The 17,652-nt window shown below is 47.0% G+C and overlaps 1 protein-coding gene across 4 annotated transcripts in view; it reads right to left on the bottom strand.

The window, feature by feature from the left end:
• Nucleotides 1-17,652, bottom strand: part of RPTOR (regulatory associated protein of MTOR complex 1) — a 192,068-nt gene that overhangs the window by 51,935 nt on the left and 122,481 nt on the right. For all 4 annotated transcript variants that reach the window (XM_069953866.1, XM_069953868.1, XM_069953867.1 and 1 more), the window contains exons 6-7: nucleotides 9,829-10,004; nucleotides 3,482-3,541 (exon numbers count right to left, since the gene is read on the bottom strand). In XM_069953866.1, coding sequence (XP_069809967.1) covers nucleotides 3,482-3,541; nucleotides 9,829-10,004 — 236 coding nt within the window. The remainder of the gene's footprint in view (nucleotides 1-3,481; nucleotides 3,542-9,828; nucleotides 10,005-17,652) is intronic.

Here is a 17,652-nt window from a genome sequence, read left to right as displayed (position 1 = left end):
TAAAAAAACCCCATGTGTTCTAATCCTTTTTTCTATAATGGAAGTCAATAGAAAAATGGATCAAAATGGATGGAAAAAAACTTAAGTGGTATTACACGGGACGATTTTTCGACAATTAACGATAAACGATCTCAAACGACCACTATGATGAACAATCTAAATTGTTCACCCTAGTACACAGGACGATGATCGTTACTTATGGTCGTTCTTGCGCTCGTCCTTTCCTGGCTGATAGACCAGGGAACGACGTGTTATTTATTGCACCACACGAATTGTGAACGATTAATTAGGTCCAGATTCTAATAAATGATAAACGATTCCTCGGTCGTTTAATCGTTGCCTGCTAATACACTTAACGATTATTGTTCAAACCCGAACGATCTAGCGATTTTTTGAGGTGCTGGAACAAAGCGATGTGACTGGATTACTATGCTGTACAGGCCATGTAATATGTAGATTATAAGATGGTCAGTAATAGGAGCGGTACTAGAGCAGGCTCAAATCCAGTCCTTCAGAACTGGAATACTGGTGTCTGAGGAAGTTGAATGCCGCCCCAGTGAGTCTTGGATGACATGGATACAGTGATAGCCCGTAGGCTGTATCCACCTGGACTCCCTAAGGCTACATCCAACTTCATTAGATACCAGTAACCAGTGGACTCCATCTTGCTCCAGGACCTCTAGTTATCACTCTTCCCAGGATATTGTTGTTCCTGGCCACTGATGGGAAAATGGATGCGACGGCGGCGGCTAAAAACACAAGAGCTATAATCTCGTGGTCACTAGAGGACACATATAACTGTACATGCGGCTAGTCCTCGCTCCGGGACTCCACAGCACTGATGCTATGAAGGGTGGTGCAGCTAGTTGGAGGTGCGTCATTGGGGGGGGGGGATTTTGGTGTACTGGTGGTGCTGGGCCGCTTCCACCACATAGAGCCACTACATTTGCATATCAGAAACTGGTGCAGATGGCGAGAAATGGGCAGCAAATGGACCGCCGCATCACCAAGATCTGCACAATGGCACAAACATGCACCAAAGCTAGTACTGGATCAGGAAAGGATAGGCTTTATAGTCTTGAGGTGACCCTCTCTGCTTCTGGAGGAGAACCTCCAACCCTATGGTCATATGTGGTGGTAACTGAGGTCGGTGATGTCCATACGGTTTACATACAAAAAAACCCATAAACCCTCTGCCCAGCAGGGCCTAAAGGTTCCCGTATACTTTATACTTCTGTCATCCTTACCCACCACTTACGGCCATGAGAGTAAGGTGTATGGGGCTCTCCCGGCTATCTACTGACATCATCTGTCAGGTGTGATGAAAAATGCCTGCCTGACCCCTTTGTTCTCCGAGACCTTTTCGTCTGTGGCTTAACCCTGCTCCTTTCCCCAAGAAGAACATAGGAACACTCAAGCTGGACTGGTGGAAAAGGTTATTAAAAAACCAGACTGTATAAGCCGGTTCGGGAATGGAAGCGTTAGCAGGTTTAGGATGGGACTATGAATAATTACCTCCAGCCCCTCTCATCATGGACGTCTCTAATTAATCTGAACCTGCTCCGGCTCCCGAGACGACTCCTCAGAAACCAATTATCTTTTCCCGGTTGCTCCTGGGCTTTGGGCAAGGAGAGATCCTCGTCTGAACACAAGGTGAGCGCGTCCTGAGCATCTCTGACCACTACGGGAACCGCTCACTCCTATACTGGGAGATCCTAAGAATTACTGGGAGACGGACACGCTCTGTTTGTTGACAGTGGATATGACAACTTGGGGGCTCATAATATACAGATGGTGGATACCTACTGAAACCGGGAAGCTCTCTAAATTGTCAATATCCTCCAGATTGTAAGCATCTTTAAAGAAAAAGTCCGGCAAAAATGTTAATTTAAGTATTGTATTGCCCCCCAAAAGTTATACAAATCCCCAATATACACTTATTACGGGAAATGCTTATAAAGAGCTTTTTTCCCTGCACTTACTACTGCATCAAGGCTTCACTTCCTGGACAACACGGTGATGTCACTTCCTGGACAACACGGTGATGTCACTTCCTGGACAACACGGTGATGTCACTTCCTGGACAACACGGTGATGTCACTTCCTGGACAACACGGTGATGTCACTTCCTGGACAACATGGTGATGTCACTTCCTGGATAACATTGTGATGTCACTTCCTGGACAACACTGTGATGTCACTTCCCAGATACCATGGTGATGTCATGAGCCGACCCCCAGAGCTGTGCGGGCTGTGGCTGCTGGAGAGGATGATGGCAGAGGGATGCTTAGTGTCCTTCCAGTGCCCCTCAGTGTCCCCCTGCCATCATCCTCTCTAGCAGCCACAGCTCGCACAGCTCTGGTAGTCGGGTCGTGACATCACCATGTTATCCAGGAAGTGACATCACCATGCTATCCAGGAAGTGACATCACCATGCTATCCAGGAAGTGACATCACCATGTTATCCAGGAAGAGAAGCCTTGATGCAGTAGTAAGCATTTCCCGTAATAAGTGTATATTGGGGATTTGTATAACTTTTGGGGGGTAATACAATATTTTAATAAAAGTTTTCACCAGACTTCACCTTTAACCATGCCATGTAGCAGTATTTCTGAAGCCTAGTACCCCCCCCTTTAATTTAAAGCGATACTGTTCCCCCACTTTCCATAAGAGCCATTCCTAAGCTTATACTCTAAACATTTCATATCTAACCAAAATGGATTTCTTGGTGGTCTCTCCCCTCAAAAATGCATGTTATTGTTGGTGGACAGTGCTGTATGGGTGGGGCTTTACAGCCGTCGCACCCCTTATCCCTGCCTACATCAGCCACGCCGCCCCATGTCATCATCGTCACTTAGACAATGCAGCCTAGGCCCTGCCACCTCTGTTATGGCCAGATCAGAGGGGCGGGGCCTAGGTCGGTCAATTCCGATGACAGCGCTGAGGAGAATGGCTTAGGTGGTGATGACGTCACAGAGGACAGGGGCATACAGAACTGATATGATGCACAAGTGCAGTGAAGCTCCGCCCATACGGCACTGTCCACCAACAATAACATGCCTTTTTAAAAATATCACTTTAAATTCATGAAGAGGCCCCCTAAATTACCATTCTGTGTGCTATATATTAAAAGTATAGTGTAAGGACCAATCAATCACCCCCAAGAGACATAGAAGGTAAGAACACAAGTTTAAAACGCGGATCCCACAGAAAATGTCCTTGGCAGGGAATCTAGCATTCGATACCACTACAGGCAGTTCAAAAAGGTTCCTCCTCCAAACAGTTCCGGTCAGTATGGGTACCTGCTTTTGGACATGCAATAAAACTCCACAGCAATACGAATAATGGTGAGTGCAGAGATTTCTTTTGCATCCCCTTTAAAACCCATTAAAATCTGCCGCCACCATTGAGTAGGTGTCTGTTCTGGTTCCGTCACTTAACCCCAGGTAATTCATTTGTAACCCCGGATTATTTTACTTACTTCTCGATGAGGTCTAGAGTTACACCAGGCACAAGCTTGATACTTTTCTGCATACAAAACCTACAACAGAAGACAAAGAGTTAATCATATAATAAATACAAGATTATTCATTAAATGAAACACCCTCAAAAGGGAATCCAGGTTACTAATAATATGGCTGATAACCCATATCTAACCCCTGCTTAAAGGGGGTGTACGGAACAGCTCATCCCAATTCACTTTCCAAAGGGTTTCCATATTGTCAAATTTAAGTAGAACCTCTATAGACTTGTCTATAAGCAAGTGCGCCCGGCTGTCCGTCTGCCCAGTCCGCCTGCCCGGTCGTCCGCCTGCCCGCCCAGTCCGGTCTGCCCGCCCAGTCCGGTCTGCCCGCCCAGTCCGGTCTGCCCGGTCCGCCCGGTCCGCCCGCCCAGTCCGGTCCGCCCGCCCAGTCCGGTCCGCCCGCCCAGTCCGGTCCGCCCGCCCAGTCCGGTCCGCCCGGCTGTCCGCCTCCCCGGTCCGCCCGCTCAGTCCGTCCGGCTGTCCACCTGCCAAAACAGACAGGAATCTGGGTAATATCCATGTAATATGCGACCAGCAGTCGTGTAGAATAATAATTTAACGTGCATGTCCTGTGATCTTGGTAATAACCGTCATGTCTCCTCAGATTCTCTCTTCTCATGGAAAGGATTAAGAATAGCAGGTTACCCATCACATAAGGACCTGTGAAGATGACTGCCATCCTTTACAATGTGATAGATTGGAGCATGGGAGTAATAGGGATGGTGGAGCGGAATAATTCAAGAGGAAGGAAATCACCATCCTCCTCTTAGAAACTGGAGACGTGTATTTAAAGGGCACCTATCATTTAAACAAATGTCTGGCGTGTCATAGCGGGACCAAGTTTAAGATTGTATGCCGGTCTTAATTGTCCCCCATGGTACCTTTCATACTTGTATATCTGTCGGTTCTTCTAGGTAGGAAAATGCCTTTTGTTCTACAGCACAAAGAGCCAGAGAGGCGTTCCCGAGCTCTAGATGGGCTGCAGGCCGGTCCGCCTCCCATCCCTGACCCGGCTTGTGTTATGATGTCAGAGCTGTGCAAGAGTGCTGATACCCCTACTTTCTGTTTCATCCTCCTATGGTTTTACTACCTCTACAAGAATAGCTGCAGCTACATCCCCCTCCTCTCCCCGCATGCTGTTTTACTAAATAAGTGAATTGAAACCTGTGGCTTTACCCCCTCGCTTGTCTCAGCAGATGAGCTGCAGCGGCATCCACATACATTTTCAATAAATCTCTGGATGAGAAGCTGCATCTCCCCCTCTGACGTTTTTCCATGTAGTGAAGGTGTCACTGTGTGCAGGACATTTCCATTCACTGTCAGCAAGCACAGATCCTAACATTGTGGAACAGACTGGCCAGGTTGGACGGTTGCAGCCTGCGTCTTTCTGTCTCCTTTCCCCAGGTGGTGGAGGGCAGGTACTGGCGCTCTGGTGATGAGCGTGCGAGGTGCAGGGATGATCTCCGGCTCATTACCAGGAGCTCGGAAGCGCACACGCTCGGCACAGATTTTGATCAATGGATTCCTGGCAGATGTTCCTTATGTTTGACTAATACTTAGTAAATCAGAAATGTTGTTGAGTGTGATGTACATGAGTCTCCATATAAATCAGCAGCCGAGGTGAAGCGAGATGTTTGCTCGAGCTGATGGATATTTGATTAAGGCTGCAGTGTGTCTCCATTACTGGAGATGAGGCTCCGCACGCACACTCACACATCGCCACCTCGCCGCCGCTCACACACAGATGCATCATTTATTCTTCTTCCTTGTGAGAAGAGATGATTAACCCTTCACTATCAGGACAGAAGATCTTTCATCAAGATTTTCAGCTTCCTCTGTCAGGTAGTCCTGGCAGTACAGCTCCAGCAGGGGATGTCACGCGGCTTCTTCAGGGCTCGGCACATTTGGACAAGCTGACGTGGCAGTGGTCTACCTGTCCCCTACCATACTGCTAGCCCACCACAGGGTCGATCCAGCTTTCACAGACAATGTGATAAAGTGCCACTCCTTTGCTCATATAAGATACTGGGGTCGGTGGTGAATGGATTCCCATTTACAGCCACCTTAGGGATATGGGTGTGAATCTGGCCAGAAGACTCCTATGATTGCTTAGTAGAGTTATACAGATTATTAAACAATTACCCCCGTGCTGGAACCTCTCTTCCGTTCTTTAGCCAATGGAACAGGAATATGAGATACCGGTGCCCCCTGTAAGCGTGAGAAATGCCTGACCTCCGCAAGGGCACAAAGAACAGAGTCTTCTCCTACTAGACTCGTACTGTACCATTTTGCCAAATACAGACCTGAACACATCTGGTTGGCTTTAGGTGGCCTTCCGAATGTCTGGCTCTTTGGCGGGTAGCATAATGTGGTCATATATACGTCGATGGCGAACCATTTAACAAATGGTACAAGTATGTAGGAATTACGGCAAAGAATGTGGATGCCACAGACTCATGCGGGTAAACCTGGTCTGGTCAGATGCTACGGTAGTATTACAGATGAATAGGCGGCTGTTAGTGTGGAGCGAACTTGCCGAACTGTTCGCGTTCGGCCAACGTTCTCCCAACCCGAAAGCTCAGCATTTGACTCCTGGTAGATGAAGAAGTTGGGCGTTCTTGAGTGTTGACAAACCTGGCGCAACACTAGTGGCCATCAAGTGTGTCCACTATTTGCACAGTAACACAGTTACTGATGTATGGACATATTAATGGACGCAGGGGCTTGTTTAGGGTCACAGAGGAAGGTTCTGAATGAGAAACACCCCTGTATGATGGGCATGGGCGGACCAGCCGAACTATTCAGGCTCCACATTGTTCTCTGAACCCAAATGCTCGGCATTTGAAACCCAGTGGCTAAAGTAGTTGGATGCAGCCCTAGGGGGTCCTGGATACAGCCATAGGCTGTATACATTTTTGCCAAGCAGCATTAAGGTGGCATCCAACTTCTCCAGCCCCTGGGAGTGGTGAGTGTTTGGGCTCAGAGAACATTGCCAAACCTGAACAGTCCTGCTCAGCACTAGACAGGGGGGTAAACTGAAATCCTAGGTGCATTGCCCCCTGGAAAACATGAATATGCAAAAGAAGAGCTCGTAGAGCCTCATTGAAGAGTCTTGAAACACAGGACTAGCCAGATATTCCTCCGGGAAGGACCCAGCCAGGGGGGCTCCTGTAAGGAAACCACCAAAACCACCATATTAAGTGGCCCTATAAGTCAATGTAATGACAAGGGATAAACTAAGGCCAGGCACCCATCCACAGACAGCTGTTTCGGGGTGTTGCCCTTCATCAGTGTGGAGCAGGATTCTGGCTAGGGGGGAGCAATGCCTAGTAGAGGCATAAGAGAAACAGATCCCTGATCTCAGGGAGACCAGCCAAACAATATCACTGCCGGCTGCTGGCTAAAGCGCTCAATTCAGTGAAATCCTAGGTGCATTGCCCCCTGGGAAACATGAATATTCAAAAGAAGACCCGTGGAGTCTCGAAACACAGGACTAGCCAGATATCTCTCCGGGAAGGACCCAGCCAAGCGTCCCGCCGAATAGCCGAGCTGCCTTGTCACGTCTTAAGCCGCAGCTCAGACCAGGAAGCGGTGGCCAGACGGGAGAACAGGGCGGCGCGATCTGGGACCCGGCGATGGAACCGGGCAGGTAAGTGACCAGCGGCCTCTATTTCCACCCCTTCCCCGGCCATACCCTAAAAATAACCCTCGCCCGGTGTACCCCTTTAAGCACTGATTCAGCTTGAATTTTATCACACAGTGTGAACATATCCTAAACCTCCTGATGTAATAACCCAATGGTGGCGCCACATGAAAAACTCTGGTGAATCTTGTGGATTTATTGGTCTAAGAAGCAGCCACAACTTCCAGGCCTGAACAGGTTAAAGTGAAACAAAGCACAGGACATAATGGTCCTGGCGTCACATGACTCAGTTCTAATAAAACCTTCCTAACCCCATCCATGTTACAGCGGGAATCCTTCTGAAGCACAGCTAGGGAGCGCTTGGCACAGTTTACGCTGGTTTGTTCCTCTTTCTTTCCTTCGATGTATGACGGCTGAGAAGGCCGAGTGTTAATGCTGCCTCAGGATATATTAAGAGCCTGCAGCTGGAAACATGAAAGAGCTTCCTTCTCATCCTACAGAAGCCGGTATGGATCCTTGGAGCAGGCAGCATGCGGTGGTGCCTGAATCCATGGATGACGCTCTGCAGGCTCATGGATCACTGTCAGACGCCGGTGTCTCCGCTGCAGATCTTCATTATCATGCAAATTAACTGATAACACAAATGAATTATCCGGCAATCTACAGTACAAAGTGTCATCCGCCGGCCCGAAAGAGGCTACAGGCCCGGCAACATTCAGTCAGTATTTCACCTTCAGAGCGGCGCTCATGGCCATATGCTGTGCCGGAAAGAGCAATACAGCCGCATTTATGTGTAGTAGTTCTCGGGGCGGCGGGGAGCACTACTGTGCAGGGATAGGATGCTGGTAGCCAGACCCCTCACTGTTCCTGTATGATAGATCAGCACTAGTGTTAAGCAGACCTATCAAACTGGCCAGGGCCAGCAACGTTCTCTGCACCCCAACACTGAATTTGATTCCCCGCGGCTGCAGAAGTTGGATGTCACCCTAAAGAGTCCTGGAAAACATGAATAGAGCCATAGGCTGTATACAGGCCTAGGATGGCATCAAACTTTTGAAGCTGCCGGGAGACAAATGCTGCACGCTAAAGTTTAGAGAGCGTTGCTGAACCCAACCAGTTTGACAGGTCCACACGACACTAATCATCACATGTATGTAATATTGAGAAAAGTTCACACTGCGTCTTTGTAATCGGTTTTTACCCTTAGTTTTATACAAAAAAAAGGATGAAAAAACGGATGCATTTGTGTGCAGCCGTTTTTTCATTGACGTCCATTATAAAAGAAAAAAAACGGATCAAACTGCATCCATTCTTTTTAGCGTACACAAAAAATTTGGTTTACCGCGTTTTTGTGTATGCTAAAAAAAACGGATGCGTTTTGATCTGTTTTTTGATCCATTTTTTCATAATGGAAGTCAATGGAAAAACTGATCAAAACGGATGCACAGAATTGTGAATTGCATAAAACAGATAATATTAATATTGCAAAAATACTGTGTGAACCCAGCCTAAAGTTGTTGTCATTCTGCTTTCTTACACTAAACGGCCCGGATATGCATCGATACGGCATGGAGTAAGTAACCCATCTGGAATGCTGGATGAGCACTGACACACCTGAATGCTCACAACACCACCAGCAACCTCAATCACCTAGCCTTACCTGGATCTTGAAAATAAAGTCTGTTTATGTGCGTCCCCTGATGCTTCATAAGGGGTCATTCACACTGTCCGTGATTTACAGACCCTACAGAGTGCAAAGCTGTGTAGTGAAACAGACCTCCTGGCATCCTGTAGCAATATGATGCCAGGAGAGCTGATAGTGTTTACATCTTTGCAGGAGAAGTGAAGATTTAAAGTGTCACTATCGGGCTTTTTTTTTTTTTTTTTTTGCAGAAATCAATAGTCCAGGCGGTTTTAAGAAACTCTGTAATTGGGTTTATTAGGCAAATATGCCATTATCTGCATTCAAAAAGCCTTTCCCCAGGTCCCCCCTCCCTCCCTCTCTCATTCACTGCTCATTATCAGGAAATCTCGACTCTTTTACATCAGTCAGGCTCTGTGTAACCTATGGAGAGGGGAGGGGGGAGTAGGGAGATTAGTTGCCAGCAGAGAGCAGAGAACAAAGGATTACACAGCAGGCGCTGTGTGAAAGACGGTATTCAGAGGTCAGAGAGGTTATTGCTGACTTCAGAAGAGATAACCCAGTGATGTAGCTGTAAATGAACTCTTTGTTGTCCTGTTGTGGTGCCTCATCTCCCTCCACCCCTCCCCTCTCCATAGAGAACCATGAAGACAGGGGGAGAGCTTCAAACTGCTTTCTCATGATAAAAATGCATTTGTCGGCTAATAAACCCAAATACAAAGTTGTTTTTTTTTTAATCGCCGGTACTATTGACTTCTGCAAAAAAAAATAAAAAAATAAAACAGTGACACTTTAAACACTGCCAGCTCTCCCGGCATCATATTGCTACATGATGCTGCGAGGTCTGTTATTCCACTACACAGCTTCATGCTCCGTTGGGTCTGTAAATCACGGACGGTGTGAATTACTTCTTATGAAGCAGACTAGATGCTCTGTGCAGTCGCCCAGTCTGGTCAATGTAGGTTTTAGAGTTGCTTGGAGTAGAAAATCCCATAAGAAGAAGAAGCTTCTCGTACTCACCACCGTAGTGCTATTTTGATAGGTGTAGTGAGGCAGGAGGTGAAGAGATCAGCAGGAAGGTCGGGGTTCATGGGTAACAGCTCATCGGCATCGCAGGCGGCTAGCTGGATACAGTTCTTCATGGAAGGTGGCAAAGGCATCTGTGCCAGGGGGTGACTGGGATTAATAGCAGCAACCTGGGAATAAAACAGTCAAACAGTGTTTAATTTAAAGTGTATGGAGCCCTATTGGGCACATGGTCAGGGACAAACAGAAGTAAGGCACAAGCATGTATACCAAAAACATGTCAAGGTCTAAATGTTCAGTCCGATCCGCAGAACATCCTCTCCCCATTCTGTCTAAGACCTAGAGGGCTCCATAGCTTTATAACGGAAGTCGGTCTAAAGGTCCTATTACACTGAGCTGTTTGCCACAGCTGGAGGGCCGTGAGTTCGTCTTGTGACACAGAGCCGGGAGTGATTTTGCTGCTCCCGGTTTTCTCGTCTCGTTCTCCTGATCAGTGGCGGTCTGAACACACAGACCCCTGACTGTGTATATTTTTGCCATTTTTTTCCCCTTGGTTTGCCACCGATATTCCTGGACATAAACCAGGATGGTTGATGGTTAGAAGACTCCTTTAAGCTGTGAACAAACATGCGTCTGAAACCACACCACCTCCAAGGCCATGTATGTTCCCAAACAATTCCAGCACCACCTTATGGTGACCACACAGGGGCTAGGTTTCTTCGGTGGGAATGTAGCCTTATGGTGAGGGGTACATTGGAATCCATCAACTTGAATATGTTATCTTGAAATAAGCGATGAGCGAACGTTCGGGTTCGGCAATGTTCCTCGAAATCAGAATGATCAGCATTCGACTCCCAATGACTGGAGAATTGGGATCCTGCCCGAGGGCTGCCAGGAAACATTGACGAAGCCCAAGGCTATATCCAGGTTTTCCAGGACTCCCTAGGGTGGCATCCAATTTCTCCAGTAGCTGTGAGTCAAATGCCGAGTTTGGGTTTAGCCTAATGTTGCCTAACCTGGAATGTTCTGCAAGTTCGCCCCTCACTGCCTGAAATCTTAATCTGTACTTCAGTGACCCCTTCAGAGGGGTATTCTTCCACTTCTCAATACCGATGAGAAGTAATATCAATATGGGTTTATTGGGTGGCAGGAGATGCATTGAACAGATGATCACCTTTTTCTTTTTTTCTAAAAGTGTATTTAAAAAAAAAAAAAAAAAATCAGGATGCCCTGCTAGGTCACAAATAGGAAGAGCATTAAATAAGAAATAACTATCACCTTCAGTGCCATGTGCCCCCAGACACCGATATGTGGCAGGATATTAGGACGCTGAAACATTATCGGTTTTTCTCCGAGCCAAGAGAACTTCCCAGCTCTGTAGATTTCATTCAGCCTGTCGCCCTTCACAGCACAGCAATAACACACCATGAGTAGGGGGTCCTGTGGGAGCGCCAGGAGGAACAAGCCAATCCAGCTGAGAGCAATGCAACATATTAATAAGTTAGGATGATGGGGGAAAAAGAAGGACAGAAGAGCGAGAGGAAGTTTATGGATCAGGGAAGGGGAATTACACAGCACACCAAATGGATATGTCAATCCCGCTTACAGATCTTGTTGAGGAAAGACTGAATACGCAGGCATGATGTGACAGACACGAGGCAAGCCCATAAAAAAAATGTCACCTGCAATAACGCAGCAAACCAAAAAACATTCCAAACAGTCCGGAATCGGTAGGGAATTTAGAGGTGGGTTTGCCGCATGGCCATTGGATTTGCTCCAAAATCCATAAAAACAATCAAGTTTTAGTGCTTTGGGACTGATAATCCATAGCTTCCAGCAACGGTCGCCTGTTTCTCTACAGAATGGTCTCATATTGTTTTTGTTTTTTCAGTTCCATCATAGGTGCGGAAATGGAGCCACCACGAGCATATGGCGTAAGAGCCACCACGAGCATATGGCGTAAGAGCCACCACGAGCATATGGCGTAAGAGCCACCAGGAGCATGGCGTAAGAGCCACCAGGAGCATGGCGTGGGAGCCACCAGATGAACTGTGCAAGAATCATATTGTAAGAGCCACCAGGAACATGGCAGGGGAGCGACCAGGAGCATGGCGTAAGAGCCACCAGGAGCATGGCGTAAGAGCCACCAGATGAACTGTGCAAGAATCATATTGTAAGAGTCACCAGGAGCATGGCGTGGGAATGGTGTGGAAAACACCAGAAGCATGGCATGGAAAACACCAGAAGCATGGCATGGAAAACACCAGAAGCATGGTGTAGGAAACACCAGAGGCATGGCATGAGAATCATATTATAAGAGCCCCCCAGGAGTATCATGTGGGAAATACTAGAAGCATGGCAAGAGAACCATATGATAGGAGCCACCAGGAGCATCACCGGAAAATCATAATATAAGAGCCACATAAAGCATGGTGTTAGAAACATATTATAAGAGCCACCAGGATCATGGCATCAGAGCCACCAAGAGTATGGCGTGGAAGCCACCAGATGAATTGTGTAAAAATCATATTGTAAGAGTCACCAGGAGCACGGCATGGGAGACGCCAGGAGCACGGCATGGGAGACGCCAGGAGCACGGCATGGGAGACGCCAGGAGCACGGCATGGGAGACGCCAGGAGCACGGCATGGGAGACGCCAGGAGCACGGCATGGGAGACGCCAGGAGCACGGCATGGGAGACGCCAGGAGCACGGCATGGGAGACGCCAGGAGCACGGCATGGGAGACGCCAGGAGCACGGCATGGGAGACGCCAGGAGCACGGCATGGGAGACGCCAGGAGCACGGCATGGGAGAAACGGTATAGCAGGTGGGAGGGAGGAGGTGTTACAGCTTGCAACAGATCAGGAGCTCGGGAACGCCTCTTTGACCCTTACTATAGAATAAAAAGCTTTTTTCTACATTCTGGAATCACAGAGAAATATATGAGAGGTACCAGGTGTCTCCTTGTCCAAACAGCATCCAACGGTGTAAGAAGTTTGACACGTGAATTGCAGCTGACATTCACATGAGGCGGCCATGTGCGGGAAGGTCTCTCAAGGTTTTCCCATTTTCTTGGGAGCCTAACTCCATTACTAGTAAGATTTCAAGGATTTTGCAGATGACGCACGAGCAGCAAACTCCAAAGAACACAAGGCTTATATTTCTAAGCAGAGGGAAGAATTAATTTCAGACAACACGATAACAAGCACATGGATATGGTTGCGTAAGGTCAACATTTGATTTGTAATCCCCCCCACCTTCCAATCTAACAGATGACTGGATTTATCCAGCAAGTGCAATTTATCCTGAATAATGTTCAATCTTCTGCAAATGATTTCCTTACACAATGCGGTGACATACAGAGGAAGGCAAGCGAGGTTGTAGCGCGGCGGCGGAGTGGTGTCAGTGTAACACATCATATTAGTGTGTGCCATCTCAAGTAGCTTCCCCGCACGTCAATGCACTCAAATAAAAACTGTTATGGAGAGAATACCAGGAACACGGGTAAGACACCAAGTACATCAACATACACCAAATACACCTTCATTTCTAAAAGATCTACAGTTGTGCAAACAACAGCCATTATTTGTAAATTTAACGGCCGTTGTTATGATATAAGGCTGTTTTTACAGTGTGAACGTGTCCTTAAGCTGTATCCATGTTTTCCTGGCAGCTCTTGGGCAGCATTCAACTTCACTAGACGCCGGGAGCCAAATACCAAGCATTCGGGTTCGGAGAATGTTGCTAAACCTGAACAGTACGGCAACCCCGCTTAACGCTATTACCTTTTCCTTACATGAAATGGGTTATCTGATGCTTGCAGATTTTTAACATCTTGCTGACATAGAAAAAAAAACAACAACTTCCCTTTCCACGTTCCTCCAATGTCCCAATGTAGTTGCCCCCCCGGCTATCTGTACTCGCCGCTCATCTTGGGAGTGTGAGCCCGCTTAGCCAATCACTTTCCACCGTGCTTTCCTGTCTCGGTGATTGGCTGAGCAGGCTGTCAAAGAAGCGGCTGCAGCTACAGGCAGCGGGGAACAATGGGGACCACATATGGACATCGGAGAAACCCGGAGAGGTAAGCATAACATTTCTTATATGGCAGCAACATGCTACAAATGTGCGAGTGCTGGATAATCCCTTTAATGCTGCTCACTTGATAGAGCTGCTCAGGTGAACCAATCATCATTAAAGGGAATCAGTCAGCTCCCGGGCACTACCTGAGGTGCTGACAGTGTGCTGTAGCTGGCGGTCCCCCAGTACGCATGGTGCCTTTTTGGTAATTTTCCGTGCAGCGGATTATGTACAATCTTATGTCTCCTACTGTCACAGAGCAGTTGTTCGTGCCACACTTGTCATGCATCCTCCTCCCTCTTCATGAATAATCAATGCTGCCCAGCCTCCTGCTCGCTCAGCTGTCAGATTGCAGATCAGTCCTCTGTAGGCAGTTTATGTCTGAAAGAATCTTTCCTAATGTAATGTAATGTGTTGGAGCTGTGGTCTAGGGGTAACTCACCTGTCTAGAAACCTGACAGCTGTTCATTCTCTGGTTCGAATCCCCTGATGAAAATTAAATCGATGTCTTTTTTTCCTCATTATTGTACCATTTTTAATGTTCACACACGCAGTATTTTTGCTCAGTATTTTGCAACCAAAACCAGAAGTGGATTGAACACACTGAACGGCTATGTTCACACACTGTTGAAATTGAGTGGATGGCCGTCATTTAATGGCAAATAATTACTGTTTTTTTTAAAACAACGTCCGATATTTGCCATTAAATGACGGCCATCTGCTCAATTTCAACAGTGTGAGAACATAGCCTTTCTGTGTTCTCAATCCACTTCTGGTTTTGGTTGCAAAATACTGAGCAAAAATACTGTGTGAACATAGCCTTAAAAACCAGAGAATGTACTCCTGGCAGATCTCTAGACAGGTGAGTTACCCCTAGACCACAGCTCCAACACATTACAGAGGAAATATTCTTTCAGACATAACCTGCCTACAGAGGACTGATCTGCAATCTGACAGCTAAGCGAGCAGGAGGCCGGGCAGCATTGATTATTCATGAAGAGGGAGGAGGATACATGACAAGTGTGGCACAAACAACTGCTCTGTGACAGTAGGAGACATAAGATTGTACATAATCCGCTGCACGGAAAATTACCAAAAAGGCACCATGCGTACTGGGGGACCGCCAGCTACAGCACACTGTCACCACCTCAGGTAGTGCCCAGGAGCTGACGGATTCCCTTTAAGTCCCAACAACAGAGAGGTTTTCTGCAAGAATATATTGGGGGTCCATGTTTTACAAACTAACAATGGCAAATTGCTCGCCATAGACGGCCTCAATGATGGATGATGTCCCAATTCATTAGCAATTATTGGATATTGATTGAACTGTAGTCCCATAATATAACATTTCTAAGGTGGCACTTGCGTCTATGTTGAAGATCAACCCCTGAACCTATAAAGGTCCTTTCTGTGGACTTCTGCGTCACCAGTCACCATGGTGGGGGGCTCATTGACAGCTTTTATGAGTTTTCGCGATACAACCAATAGTGCATTATTTTCTCCTTGCCTACATTCACATGACAATACCTCAAGTGCTTGAGCTAGCTCTACACTAAGCGTGGACATTGGGAAGTGGATTTCCTAGAATAGTATTCTGCTTGTCGTCAACAAAATTCAATAGGCAACGGGGACACGGACTCATCCATTGTTCCTGTTTTTTCCCCATTGCATAAATATATCCTAATGAACCCTCCTCTAGTCATTCATCATGTTATTAAGTGTAAACAGCTCACAGGCATAGAGTAAATCATCAGATGCTAAAAAGCATGATGGCTAAAGAACCAAGACAGGCTCCAAAGTAGGAAAGAGTTTATGGTATACACCCTTACGGACAATGGTTTTCAATCTGCCCCATTAACGAGCTGGCAGAGTATGCTGGGAGTTGTAGTTTTGCAACCAGCTGGAGAAATATTGGTGGAATACCACTGCCTTATAACCAGCTGAAGACACAAAAATCTGTGTGTGATCATTTTTCCCTGTCTCCCCCCATCCCCCCCCCCCCCCATGACTGGCTCTACCTGCAACACTGTAGCTTCTTTGTAATGCTGGGAGGGTTAAAGGAGAAGTCCAGCGAAATGTTTTTATTTAAGTATTGTATTACCCCCCCAAAGTTATACGAATCACCAATATACACTTATTATGCGAAATGTTTATAAAGAGCTTTTCCCCCCCTGCACTTACTACTGTATTAAGGCTTAACTTCCTGGATAACATGGTGATGTCACTTCCTGGATAACACGGTGATGTCACTTCCTGGATAACATGGTGATGTCACGACCCGACTCCCAGAGCTGTGCGGGCTGTGGCTGCTGGAGAGGATGATGGCAGAGGGATGCTCAGTGTCCCTCCAGTGCCCTGTGTCCCTCAGTGTCCCCCTGCCATCATCCTCTCCAGCAGCCACAGCCCGCACAGCTCTGGGAGTCGTGACATCACCATGTTATCCAGGAAGTGACATCACCATGTTATCCAGGAAGTGACATCACCATGTTATCCAGGAAGTGAAGCCTTGATGCAGTAGTAAGTGCAGGGAAAAAAGCACTTTCTAAGAATTTCCCGTAATAAGTGTATATTGGTGATTTGTATAACTTTTGGGGGGCAATACAATACTTTAATAAAAATTTTCACTGGACTTCTCCTTAAAACACAGTGCGTTCATCAGCAACTCGACCTCAGATTAATCCTCCCAGCATTACAAATAAGCTACAATGTTGCAGATAAATCCTCCGACTTGTTTATATTATCAGTCTCAGAAAGGGGGGGTAAGAAGGGGGAGAGAGAGAGAGAGAGAAAAGCTCACACACAGGTTTTTGTGTCTTCAGCAGAAAGCAGCAACTGAAAACTGGGGGAAGACGACTGAGCAGATAACAACAAGGAAGGAATTGTTCGTCTCACCATGGGCAGCAACATATCAAAAGTTAAGTCTGAGAAAAACAGCCCCACAACTAGCTGAGGAACCACAAGTTTAGAACTAGCAGGAGAAGCACAAGGGTACGCAGTATACAATACACCGCCATACTCCTTCCTCATCAGATTCCTCAGACTTCTATACTGAGAATTCTCCTGCGGCCTCCATTTTTGCACTGACCTTATTAATATCTCTTTCTGAAATTAGATGTTTGTTTTGAAAGTGAGCGAGATTACAATCATTCGGCCGCTTTGGGTGCCAATTATTGCCGAGCATAGCGCCGAATGCAATTTAGGTCTGTGGAAATGCTGAGAAATAAATGAGCTGTTCGCTAAAGTCTCAGAGCTCATAATTAGAAAGCACCCGGCAAATGCTCGCCGCTCCATGCATATTAATGGGGAGATGGCAACGTGATGCAAGAGGAGGGATAGAGCACGGTGCGGTGACGCACACAAGAGGTTTCAAAGCATTAAAGTGAATGGGGTGTATTCTACCCTGATAGGCTGGGAGAATAAGGGGTAAAAACATGGCCGCAGCGCACCTGACCCCAGGTTGTGCGCTATTACAGCTCCACCTAACTGTAACGAATGAACGCAGCGGGTCTCAGCATCGGGAGCCATCTAAACTTTACACAGGTTAGGGCAATGTGTCAAAAAAGTTTGTCCTCTCCCGTCTGTGTGTCACGTGATCAGTCGGGCTCGTAATGTAAGTCTATGGAGCCTGACTGATTATGCTGACAGAGCGGGAGCGGACGCACTGCAGTATGGTCTCCTTCTGGATCGTTCTAACCATCGGGACGGGTGTGATCAAAACTTTTAAAGGAGACCTGTCACCC

The sequence above is a fragment of the Dendropsophus ebraccatus genome, chromosome 14 (assembly GCF_027789765.1).
Source record: "Dendropsophus ebraccatus isolate aDenEbr1 chromosome 14, aDenEbr1.pat, whole genome shotgun sequence".
Lineage (NCBI taxonomy): Eukaryota > Metazoa > Chordata > Amphibia > Anura > Hylidae > Dendropsophus > Dendropsophus ebraccatus.
The sequence above is the reverse complement of the archived record's forward strand: the minus strand, read 5'-3'. Positions and strand labels throughout refer to the sequence as shown.